The 13,912-nt window shown below is 34.5% G+C and overlaps 1 protein-coding gene across 1 annotated transcript in view; it reads right to left on the bottom strand.

Annotated features, from left to right (window-relative positions):
• The window catches only part of LOC131857541 (protein NRT1/ PTR FAMILY 4.6-like), a 113,989-nt gene extending 110,392 nt beyond the window's left edge, over window positions 1–3,597 (bottom strand). Inside the window, exon 1 of the mRNA XM_059210208.1 lies at window positions 3,466–3,597. Coding sequence (XP_059066191.1) covers window positions 3,466–3,597 — 132 coding nt within the window. The remainder of the gene's footprint in view (window positions 1–3,465) is intronic.
• Between the last annotated feature and the right edge of the window lie 10,315 nt (window positions 3,598–13,912).

Genomic DNA, 13,912 nt, shown 5'->3' with positions numbered 1-13,912 from the left:
TGAGCTACTATTTTTGGCTGTATTAAGCGTTAAATGATTTTTACTTTTTTAAAAATATTTTCTTTTTCTTCTTTTATATCATTTTTTTTTTTGGCTAACTTTACCTTTCAAGTATTTTTTATTAATTTTGTTTGTCACTTTGTAATGATCAATTGTATAATTTGCTGTATAATTTGCTTTCATCATTATTTAAATCTTTTATAAAATTTAATTTTACTTTAACAAACAAAATGAAGATTTATAAATATCTTTTTAAAAAATGGAGATATATAAATATTCTAAGGGAAACCTCTCTCAAGTTAAAATATACTAAAAATGAGATGCAACTTTGAGATTGGTTATCATTTTAGAATATTTCACAAAAAAAATATTTTGACAAACACAATCGAATCCAGAAAAAATACACTAGAAACACATATAAATGGTTTATTTAGTAAAATGGATACAGCTCAATCATTTCCTCTAAGTCCAAAAGGAGGTTGATAATTCATATATTTATTATTCAAGGAATATAGTCAATAATTCATCAAGATGAGGGAAGAATTGAAGCAATATATAGGCCAAAAAAATAAATTTATTATGGCATTATTTATGGGGATTCAATCTATTATTTTTGCATTAATAAGAAATATGTTAAGACTTATCACAATGAAAGGCACTTTTCAAATAGCTATAACATTGGTCCAATTAGAACAATGATAAAATACAAGGAGCGAGCAATCAAGCCTATCAACTCAATACATTTAGAACTTTATTTAATTAGATAAGCAGTTCTCTATAGATAAATCTAATGACTCAACTAAGCTAGATGGTAAATCATCTAAAAATCACACTTTTAACCAATTGGATAGTTATGTAAGATCAAAATTAATATTTTATTTCGGTAAATATAAGAATCAAAATAATTTAAATTGATTAGATTAAATTTCTGCTTAAAAAAAAATAGTGGATACTATCACCATCATTAATGCTAAATCAACAAAATTATTACACTTTTCCTCCAACTATAAATATGAGTATTATTCAGTAGAATAATATTATTCCAAGTATTCCATAGGAAAGGAAAGAATGAATCCATCAAATCCTAGTAATTCTTTCAATAAAATCACCACTATGTGAAGATAGCTCAAGAGGTGGGCCAAGTCAATGTGATGATTCAACAACGAGAAGTAATGAACACATTAATATCAAAAGCTCTGAATAAAATAAAATAGAGATACAAAATGAAATATCAATGAGATATCAAATACTATGAATGAAGAAGCTTAAAAAAGAGAAGAAGAAATAACTCATTTATGACACATTAGAACCATAACAATAAGATATTCTTATTTCTGTATCAAAAATTCTTAAGGCAATAAAAATTTATTAATAACATGAGAATTCATCATCTACATAATATGATAGGGCATGGTGGAATTACATGTTCATAGGTAATTATCATATTAGATATGACTCTTAAAGAAATGATGGATCTTCTAAGTTAAACAAGAAAATTTGATGAAATTTAAATCTAAGAGTCAAGACAACAATATGATGAAATTATACCTAGTGAAGAATTGAAAGAAAATATCCCTTTTAATAACATAGAAGATAATTATAAATGTCAAGGATTTTTGTATTTAGTGTACAATATGACTACATTCATACAAATTGGAAATGATGATATATTGAAGAATGGACATAACAAAGAATATTTGGTGAATTATTTTAAGGTTTATGATGACATACATGATGATAAAGATGAATTTTTTTTAAAAATAAATGAAAGAATTGATTATGAATAAAAGAGTAGGCATGATGACATATTGATTATGAAGAAGTTGAGAAAATACAACTTCAAAGAAAAAGATTATCATTCACAGAGGGAATAGAAAAGAAAAAAATACAATACAATCCTTATAAAAGGAGAATATACAACCCTAAAGATGTGCAACCCTAAAGAAACCCTAAAGGGATAAAGTGTATTTAATAATTATTTTAATTATTAAATACCTACCATATTATTAAATACCTAAGTTTAGCTTAACCATAGAGTATAATAGACTAATAATTAATTAAATAATTATTAGCTAATACAAGATAACTCTAACATCCTCCCTTCAGATGAACTTAGTGAGTAGCTAAAAAACTAAATGCATGAAAGAAAAAAGTAACTACATGAAGAAGGAAAATTTGGGTCCCAACAACAAGGCCTGATGAGGTACCCAATCACAACCAAATCTATATGAACTAGAGAAATAGAGAAAACCACATGGGAAAAAACTCCAGTCCAAAAAGAGATGGGAAAAACATGCTATAAAAAAAACATGAAGGAAGGACGACCTCAATGAGACTCCCCAAGGACAACTTCCTTCACCCCAAGCATATAGCACAATTGAAGATAACACATAGATACAAAAGGTTTAGTGAAGATGTCAACAATCTGTTCCTTTGTAGGAATGTACTCCAAGATGAGAAAGCCATCCTGAATAAACTATCTGATGAAGTGCATGTGAAGCTCAATGTGTTTAGTCCTTTGGTGCTCCACTGGGTTGTGGTAAACGTGAATGGCACTCTAATTGTCACACCAAAGAAGAGTGGGACTATCAGGGGGGAACCCAAACTCAGTCAATAACTCTCGAAGCCATAAAACCTCTTGACTAGCTAACACCGTTGCTCGGTACTCAGCCTATGTAGATGATAATGCAATAGTAGACTGCTTCTTGCAAGGCCATGTGATAGGACCAGAACTGAGGCAAAAACCAAATCCAAAAGTAGACTTCCGATCATGAGCATCACCAGCCCAATCTGAGTCAGTGAAGCCAACAATGTGAGAGGATCCTGAAGTATAATGAATACCAAAATGTGTAGTTCCCCAAATATACCTCAAAATACATTTGGCTGCTTGATAATGGCTCTCATGAGGATCATGGGAGATCCCAGTGATAAGACCAACCACAAAGGAAAGATATCGACAAGTATGTGTTAGGTACAACAAATTGCCAACTAATTGCTTGTATAAGGTAGGATCCACAGAATGTGTAGAACAAGTGGCAGACAAAACAACACCTAACTGAAATGGTGTGGGTGTAGGCTTGCAAGAAAGCATGTCAAATCTGTGAATCATATCAAGAGCATACTTGTGCTAAAGTATGGAAATCCCATTAGAAGATTGAATAACTTGTAGGCCCAAAAAATACTATAGAAGGCCAAGATCTGTCATCTCAAACTACTCCATCAAGGCTCTCTCAATATCTTGAATCAAGGAGGATGAGCTACTGGTAATGATAAGATCATCAACATAGAGCACAAGGATAACTATATCATCCCCTGACGCTAAATATATATTGTGGGATCGAAATGAAAACGTGTGAAGAGTGTGGAGAGCAAGAAAGAGTCCATTTTATCATATCAGGCCCGAGGAGCCTATTTGAGACCATATAATGAACGCTGAAGTCTACAAACCAAAGAGGAATCCTGCACAAATCCCTGAGGATGCTCCATATAGATCACTTCAAGAAGGTCTCCATGCAAGAAGGCACTCTTCACATCTATCTGAAAAATTGTCGAACCCTGTGAAGCTACAAGTGAAAGTACAAAGCGAATAGAATTCATCTTGGCGATAGGAGCAAAGGTCTCGGAGTAATCAATACCTTCCAACTGAGAAAACCCCTTTGCAATAAGACGAGCCTTATACTTATTAATAAAACCATCTGCAAAATACTTGGTACGGTACACCCACTTGCACCGAACCAACTTTCTTCCTTTCGGAAGAGTACAAAGATCTCAAGTATGATTCTTCATCAAAGAAGAATACTCCTCATCAATGGCCCTATCCTACTTTGGGTGACTTGTCGCCTCTGAAAATTTCTGAGGATCATCCGAAATGGCATGAATCAGAAGACTAGAACCAGATGTCTGTGCATGAGTACGATGAGTGTCAGAAGGATCACCTACCATAGAACTAGTCACATCAACTATAAACCAGTCCCACTTGGGCAAAGGCTAAGCTAAGGGTGGTGGTGGTGGTGGGGATGGTGGACCATCATCTACATCATCCTCAAAGAATAAGGACTCCTCAAAAGATGAAGAGGGAGGAGGAGGCAGTGAGGGAGAAGGTGGTGATGGAGAATTCATCTAAGGAAGGCGCTCATGAAATTGGACATCCCGCCTAAATAGGACCTCTCAGGAATCAGGATCAAACAACCTGTATGCCTTAACATCCTCATAGTAGCCAATAAATATGAGTGGTCGACTCTTCCTCTCCATGGATTTCCTTTGAGCATCTGGAATAAATGCCCAAGCATCACTACCAAAAACTCAAAATGATGAAACTGTTAGGCCCAATATAGAAAGCTAATGTACTGAGAGGGGAGGGGTGAATCAGTACTCCAAAAATTTTCTCTGATAATAACCTTACTGTTATGCATAAACATAATAGTGCAGTAACATAAAATAAAACTAAAATCAACAGATAACAATCATACATGATTCACTCCATAACACATATATTTTGGTCACGCAAAAACTCTTGGTTAGAGAGAAAAACTGCGGTGGGGATGGCACCCACAACTTCACTACTGCAATAATAAAGAATGCTCGGTTAGAGCTACATTTAGCTATTTCTGATAGTTTACCCTGTTAGGAGTATCAAGATCAGTTAGATCTACCTTACTAAAGGATTTTTACAACACTATATAAGTGTAGCACCTGGTTAAAGGATTTGCAATTTATAGACTTGGTTAGAGTCTTTTACCCTGTTAAAGGTTTCTCTTACAACTTCAAAATATTACAATAAAATCATTACAAATATTTGCAACTTTACATCTGAAATGCTAAAGCAGATTCTATGTACTCTGAATAAGATTACCTAGCTTGTAGCATACCTCGGTAACCCATAATGAAACTCGGTAAACCCTTCTGTTTACTCTATTCTTCGACTATTCACTGATAACCTTCTCGGTGACCTCTCTGTGTCTCTGTAATAGTCTTCCTTCATGCATACACTCTGTTATCTCTTATTGCATCTCATATATCTAATCCTAGAATCATGCTGTATAAATAGATCTCTTACAGCGGTGATCTGATTCATTGCTTCGATCTTACAAAAGATTCTTCAAATGAATAACTAAACAAAATATCTCATTGGTTAGATTGACCTTGTAATCATACACAATCTCATAGTGCAATTCCCAATGCAAAAACGATTAGATGTGCCTCGATGTTGTAACACGTTTTCATGTGCATGTCCAAGTTCAATGTATCTGGTAAAACATTTCACTCGGTGAATATCAACTCGGTGAGTTAACTTTACCACTCGGTAGCCATGAAACTTTACTCGGTAAACAGCTCGGTGAATACTGCATTCTGTGACTGCTTTCTTTAGTAACCGACCAGACTGTTCATACTGACTTCTCTGTGTGTACCGACTGCATGATTTGGTAATACTAACCGACTAGAATATATAGTATGACTTTGGATATGAAACTAATGGCAATTTGATAAGTAGTAATAGAAACATCAGGCTTGACATGGGACCAAGCCTCCTCAAGAGTCATCTGGCGTAGTGCCTTATGAGGCATATGATTCTGAATATAAGTGGCACAATTAACTACCTCAACCCCAAAAGAAGGTTACATAGAAAGTGACTGAAGCATACAATTGGCCTTCTCCTGTAGTGTTATGTTATTTCTCTCAACAACACCATTCTGCTGAGGAGTGTGAGGAACTGATAGCCGATGCTGCAAACCATGCTCTATGTAGAAATCTATAAAATTTTGATTTACATATTCTCTCCCATTATCTGTGTGTATCCTCCTGATAGAAAGACCAGACTGATTCTCTACAAATGCGTTAAAGACTTGAAATGAATTAAAGACATCAGACTTGTACTTAAGAAAGTACACCCATGTACATCTGGGGAAGTCATCAATGAAAGTGAGCACATACTTGGACCCTAAAAAAGTTGAAGTCAGAAAGGACAATTGATCATTGTGTACCAAATCCAAGGGTGCCTTAGCATGTGTGGCTCTTCCTGTAGGAAAAGCTTCCTGGTGATGCTTGCCAAGTGCACAACCTTGACATACACCATCAGTATAGGATATCTGAGGGAGCCCAATCACAAGTGCTTGTGTGCTCATCTGTTTTAAGTATCTATAATTGACATGGCCAAAACGCTCATGCCAAAGTCTGCTCAATGAATTTGCATGTGCTACAAGAGAAACACCTGAACCATCTGGACTCTCAAATCCATCAAACTAATATAACCGAGAATCAAGACCAATGTCACTGCCAATAGCCACAATCAAATCAGGATCATGGAGCTCTCTAATAACCACATCATGTGGTGATAACTCAATTGTTTTACCAGAGCCAGAATGACAAATCTAATAAACAAAGAGGAGGTTTGTCAAAATGTCAGGAACCAAAAGAACATCCTAAAAACAACCACCTGTCAATGGAACATAACCTGAACTTGAAATTGAAAGTTGTGCTGAGTCACCAACTGCAATCTATAAAGTATCATTGTGAGCACTTGAGGCAACAAGTTGTTATGAGAAGCCCCTAAATCAATAATCCAAGTGGATGCATAAGTAATAGTTCATGCAGAAAGAGCATGTCCTTTCCTCATAGAAGAGGCAGATGGAGGCTGAGGAGAAGAAATATGATGCTGTTGCATTGCTTCCTCCAAAGCCTCTAATCATTTCTAACACTGAGAAACTGGATGTCCTTCATTGCCACAAAAATTGCAAAGTTCATCTGATTTCTTCTTAGTCTCAGAGGAAGACTCATCGAACTTAGAAGATTTCTCATGTTTGGGATAGGGCTTTGGTTTATAATCTGACTTAGGTGGTGGTTGGGAGGAATGCTCACTGCCAGCTGAATCCTTCTTAGGCTTTGGTTTCTACTTCTTGTTCTCTTTAGATGTTTGAGCAACCAATGCGTTTTTCTTTGATCCTATGAGAGTGTCCAACTAAGATAGGTGAGCCTACTCACAAGTCAAGGGTGAACCCACAATAGTGGGTTACACTTTTTCAGACGAAAAAAATTGACTCTTTTGTCCAAAACTCGATTTTAGCCGTGTTCTATTGAAACCCCCTTTCGATCGAATGTAAAAAACACATGCGATCGAAACCCACTTCCGATTGAACCCAAAATAGCATAAAATGCAAAATTTGCATTAGGGGGTTCGATCGAACCCCTTTGATAGAGCATATGTTCTATCGAACCAACTTGGTTTTGGACTCCCCAAGCCTCTCATGGTTTCTGTAGATTTTTGTCCTTCGAAGCTCAAATTGGGGGCTGAAATGGACAAATTTTGGTAAACCCAAATACATGATAGTACTACTGGAAGCAAGCTTTCTAATGACTATTATTTTAACATATAAAGAGTTTATTATGTTTTTTTTTTAGATTAACTAAACCTAGGTTTCATACCAAACATCAACTTTCGAGTTCAATGGTTATGGAAAAATAGTAAATGAGTGAAAACAAATTCTAAAAAATATCCGTGCACTAGGTATTGAAGTCCTCTTTCCAACAAAAAAAAATTGAATTTGGATACATACACAACAAGTTATGATCAACCAAATGAACATATGTCAAAATTATAGTTAACTCAACTTCAAAACTTAATTAAATATGAAATATTTAAGATAATGTTATGGAACCAATTGGAAACATTAGATATGGATGCCACAAAATTAAATTTGAAAGAATCACATTCTTATCTATTTTAGAAAAAAAGTTATGCCATACCAAATGAGTATCACTCTTAAAAGATGTTGTTTTTTGTGAAAAACTAGTTTTTGAGGGAGATAAAAAAAAAAATTTCAAAAAAATATATTTAGAATCTACACACAAAATGTCACAAATCACTAGTTCACATCATCTACAAATTCCTTATGGTTTAGCAGTAATAAGTGTCTGAATGTGAGGTTTTTTTTTTTAATGAAAATTGAAGTGTCAAAGTTGGCAAAAAAGTGTAACCCACTATTGTGGGTTTACCTTCAAGAGATCACAAAACACATCAAAAGTAGCCATGGAGAAGCATGTGCCCAAGGAATCCATAGTAGAATAAAATGTGGAAACAAATATCTGATAGGGACCTTGAAGCTTAGATAGAATCAAGTAGATACACTCTATGTCTACTTTATTTATACCACAACTTTGGATGATAGATCTAGTGGTTTTAAACTTGTTCAGAAAGTCCTCAATGTGAGGAAAGGACTCGGGTAACAAGGAAGAGATATTTGCCTCAATTTGTAATGCTCTGAGCTCACTGATAGTACCAAAGAGAGTATCAAATTTGGACCACATAGTCTGAGGAGTGAGCAAACCATCAAGGTGAAAAAGCAAGCTGTCTAAAACATGTAAGGAGATGACACCCATAGCCTCATTCATCTTATTCTTATTTTGAAGAATCTCAAAAGGATGTTGTAGCTGAGGCTGATCCGCATCCAAATAGGACCACAACCCTCATGATCTGAGAAGCCTCGTCATATGAGCTTCCTAGAGGTGATAGTTCTGGGATGTAAGAAGCTCAACTGAAGAATCTGTCACGTGTACCTGTACTTGTACCTGCTCTTGATTTTTTTAATTAAGTGATCTTTCATACTAGATAGAGGATGCAGAAGGGTTTTTTTAGCTTTAGGTGTTCTGATTTTCTAAAGTAAATTACAGAAAGTAGTAATTTAGGTGTTCTGATTTTTTAGCTTTAGGTGTTCTAATTTTTTGAAGTAAACCCCAATACAATCTAAGAGCCAGAATGAAAGGAAAGAGAGAAAAAATATTTAGATGAATATCTTGTGTACCTAGTAAAATTTATCGAACAATGAACCCCAAATATGAATAAGACTCTCCAAGATCTTTCTGACGCCTATTTGTTTGCCGAAAACGAAGTCTATTTACCCAAGTTATAGCTCCCCAAGTGCAAAAAATAGATCTGACTTTGATGGCAAAAGAACAGATACAAAATGAAAAAATAAGAAAATATCACCTCTAGATTTGAATAGAGATTGAAAAGAGATTTCCAACGATATAATATTTTTTAAAAATTGACTCTGTTTTCCCAAGTTATGACAAAAAAACTAATAGCCTATCAAAAAACCCTTTAAAGAAAAAAAAGCCCCCCTGCTGGTGGTAGGGAGGTGGAGCTTGGGCTAAGTGGCAGTGGCTAGCAATGGCTAGGAAGAGCAATAGCTAGCTGTGGTCGGGCAGTGGCTGAGCTCCGGGCGGCAGTGACAGGTGGGTCCCGAGCGGTGGCTCTGGGGGGCAGGTGGTAGCCAACGATGAAGTCGCCATGGTTTGTTGGCCGGCGGTTATCATGAGGGTTGGCCCCAACAGTTAACAGACCACCAACTGTCAACAGTGAGGTTTCCAGCTTGGACAAGCTGTTAAAGTGCCCAAAAATTATTATTTTTAATTTTTCTCAAAAAACATGCCCTTGAAGGGCCAAAATCAAAAAAAAAATTCCTAGAGCCAAAGTTGTCAAAATTGGACAAATTTTATATGAAAATGGGGGTTTTTTGGTGTTCTGAGCTCAATGACAAGGTTTGTTTCAGCTCAAAATGGCTAGAAACAAAGAAGCACCCCAAATCCAAAGTAAAACTAAAAAAAAAATTGAAACCCTTACCTCCAAAAAAAAATCTTTTGAAAAATCAGGAACAAGAAGCAGTAGATGTAGGCTCTGATACCATGAAGAAGTTGAGAAAATACGACTTCAGAGATCCCAAGAGCACCTGGAAGAAAAATACCTATCACAAGAGAAGATTGGAGACAAAAACATAATAATGGCTCTGAAGAAAAATATTATCTTTCAAAGAGGGAATAGAATAGAAAAAAATAGAATACAATCTTTATAAAAGGAGAATATGCAACCCTAAAGAAACCCTAAAGAGATAAAGTTTATTTAATAATTAGAATAATTATTAAATACCTACCATATTATTAAATGCCTAAGTTTAGCTTAAGCGTAGAGTAAAATAGACTAATAATTAAATAAATAATTATTAGCTAATACAAGACAACTCTAACAAATTACATACTTTCAATGATAATAAAGTATTTGAATGGAAAATTTATTTTTCTTAGTAATAATTAAAATTAAAATGATATAAAAAAATTGTTGACCTACCTATGTACAACAATCTAATTAATAATAATGTGGACAAATTGAAAAATAATAATTTTTTAGATTTAAATAATGACATAATTAAAAGAAGAATATCTTTTGGAGTTACAAATGCAAATTATTATTGTGCTTTGACACAAGGCTAATACTACAATTATCTAGTTTGATGATTTCAATTGTAAAATTAAAACAAAATATCTATAAAATAATTTGGAAAGGAGAATTGACTAATTCGTCATTAAGAGGATTTAAGACTTTTAATAATACAAGAACCAATGATAAATACAAATATGAAATTAAAGTAGATATTATATAAATGATCCTTTCCTAGATAACTTTAATGCATATGATAATTATTGGATTAAACATAGTGACAATTCAAAGAAATCAAATATCACCTATGAAGTCAACATACTAGGGAAAGATTCAAATAAAAAATTATATTTATGATGAGAATTTTTGTACTAATTTAAGAAGAAATAAAAATATGTTCCTTCTATATGTCATCAAGATATTTTAAAGCATTTTTTAGTAAAAGTATTAAGTTGAGTTGAAGATTTAGGTAGTATAATTTTAACTAGATTTTGTTTCTATGATGTCCACATAATGAATAGACCTACATATATAAAACAAGGAATACACATCAAGGAACATAATTTATGCAATAAAAAAATATCTTTCTAATGGATGATAACATGAAATAGGATTTTTAGGAGTTTATTGTGAACTCCCCACACCCCAAGATCACCCATAAAGAAAAAATAACCTTCCATAAGAGAGAATGGAAAAAATAGCTAGGTAGATAATGGATGATTGAATGAATAAAAATGTACATACGATGAATTTCTTAATTACAAGGTAGATAAATAGGATTAGACAATATTATGACATGTGTCTTAATCATATGACTTAAGATAACTAACTTAATAACTATCAAATGACCTAGGAATCAAGAATTAAGTGTCATAAGATATAATAAGATCTTATTACAACTAACAGTCCTCTAGGACTTCTGCAGCTGCCACTGGGTTAGTTGTGGAAGGAATGTCCATCCCAAAAAATCCTAAGGGTAACTATAAGGAGGAATTCAAAAAAAAATGGGCCTAGGTGAGAATGTTGCCCATCTCCAAAGTGAGTTCAAAAGGGATGCCTTACCGAGAATCGAAAAAGTGGCAACATTCGTCTTGATAAAATTTTCACCTTGGACAGGCAGTTTAAGCACTCCCACTCCCAACTATTTCCCATCCTTAATCATTTAATGTATGACATAAAAATGAAATTTCCTTTTTGGATTTTCTCATCCATTTCCCAATCTGTTGTGGTTACAAAATCTAAAGGTACCATTCCCTTACATGAAGGTCTCATTTTGGAACTTTATAATTTTCACATGGGTTTAACCCCAAGTTGTGGCCCAACCATTAATCCTTTCCGTGTGTTGAGTTATCGGTCAACCCAGTTGATACTAAAGTAGCCCCAAAGCTCCAAAATAATCCTAATCAGGTTAACCCTTCTAGAACTACTAAGTCAAAGAACCTCTTCAGCCCCCTATTGGTGAATTCTTTGTTACAAAGCCAAAATTTAGTGAATAGGATTCAAAGGAGATTACTTCTTCTTGGTCCACTAGATTTGAATGGAACCCTAACAACTCTATGAGAAATGCTACTACCCCTTCCACCCCTCCTCCACTCCCTAGCTCCCCTCATTCTTCACTTGTGAATGCTTTGATTAAGGAGGAATTTCCCCTCTTTGAGGTCAAAGTGAATGAATTTTGTGAGGGTTACAATAAGTATGAACCTACTATCCATTGGCTTCTTGGGAAAATTGAGGTGGCTAAAAATAAAATTAATAGAATTGAAGCCCTCACTGAAGTGGATGCCAAAGCCTGGAGTTGGGATATGAACGATAAGGACCAGGGTATTCAGATGGTGGCTAGTAAATTCATTGAAATGGTTGAAAAGTGGGAATGTTTGAAGAAGATAGTGAATGATCTTAGTGAGAAAATAAACCAAGGTAATGACATGAAGGATTTGGTAGAAGTGGTTGAGGTGCTGCATGATAATTAGGACTCCATAAAAAGGAAAATGGAGAATATGTTTACTTAGAACATGGAGATGACCAGGAAGAACTTCACTACTCTCCAAGCCTTACAAGATGAAACCAAGAGGAGGTGAGAAAAAAAAGTAGTGATATTTGCAGTCTTCCATTACCACTAGGCTGGAGGTGTTTGTGTCAACCATGAACGCAACCCCAAATTCCCCAACCATCTTCTCTAGGAAAGGTTCTCATAGGAAGGTCTCGTTTTTAGAAAAAGGAAAAGAAATCAGCTAGGGTAAGAAGCTAGTGTTGTCCCTCACCAAGCTGGCCATTGGTTCATGCCTTTGGTAGAGGTGTGTTTTGTTATTTTTTAGGCCATTTGGTTCTTCTTGTTAGTTTTTTTGGTTTTTTTAGTTGTTTTGTATGCCTACTGGATTCCTTTTGGTAGTAGGCATTCTGGTCTTGAGCCCTTACTCCTCATGAGACCTTGGTGTTTTTCGCTTGTTGGTTTTATAATTATGTAAAAATTCGGCCTTCTCCTAGTTTAATCTATTCAAAACAATCTTTTAGATATATTACCTAGAACCCAAATAAACTTAAGAATGTGAATAGAACCTACTAGTGAGCTACTTAGGTAAAATATCTTATGAATGTGCCAACACCCCCCTTAAGTGCAACTCAGGGAGATGAAGATTATTATGCAAATATTGCAAAGAAAAAGATTATTATGGGTCTTGGCTACTAGGCCATGGTAGTAAAACCTTGTGGGAAAAAAAATCTCCCCAAAAGAGAGGAAAGATATAATCAAGAGATGAAAGATGGAGGAATTAATGATACTACTAAGAAATACATTCATAGGAAGGAAATAGATCTAGATTATATAGAACCCTCACCTCCCCAAACACACAAAGAAAAATGACAACAACCTTTTGAAAATAAACACTAGAAGCTCATTTTGGAGAAAAATTTGGAACCTTAATTAAAGAAACAAAGACATTTGATTATTTTGATGCTAGGAAACACTAAAAATTCTTGATGGAGAAACACTAGAATTTGATGAAGAAAAAGAAAAGATTGACTTTCCTACTACTAAGGAACATTAGAAAACTATTTATGGAGCAACCCTGAAATCTAATTGAAGCAACAAGATATTGATGTATGAATAGAAGTTGAAATGAATTGATTTGATCATAATAGCACATTCTGAAATCCTAGCATGTCCAAGTAATACCCAAGGTACCTTTAAGGAAATAACTAAAATAAAATGTTCGTAGGACTAAATCTAGAAAAAGTGCATGGATGAATTGAAAGAGCTTCTAAATTCCTTTCCAACATCGTAGGAATCATTAAAATTAGAGATTGTGCCAAAAACTCACTAGATTGGGAGCCAAAAATAGTGGTTTGAATTCAAAGAAAGATTATTGATACTAGAAAATATAATTTTAAAAAATAATCGAATCCATTGGAAAGTACACCGAGCCAAATTTTTTACATGATATATTTTTTCAAAAAATAGACATCGTGGAACAAGATTATGGCTACTTAAAAAAAATCCCAATTAGGGTATGAGGGGCCATATGTTGGACCCTTGGGCACACATACAACTTCAACACTCATTATTGGTTTTTTGATAAAAATTAACACTACTAGTGGGATGGTGGGTTAAAGGCCACATTGACTAGGGTGTAGCCCCCTCCAATTAGGCAATAGGACTAGGTGCTTTGGTGAATTCTAAGTGGGAGCTTAAAACCAACAATGGATTAT

The sequence above is a fragment of the Cryptomeria japonica genome, chromosome 8, assembly GCF_030272615.1.
Source record: "Cryptomeria japonica chromosome 8, Sugi_1.0, whole genome shotgun sequence".
Taxonomy (NCBI): Eukaryota; Viridiplantae; Streptophyta; class Pinopsida; order Cupressales; family Cupressaceae; genus Cryptomeria; species Cryptomeria japonica.
Note: the sequence above shows the minus strand (reverse complement) of the source record. Positions and strands in the feature narration are given on the sequence as shown.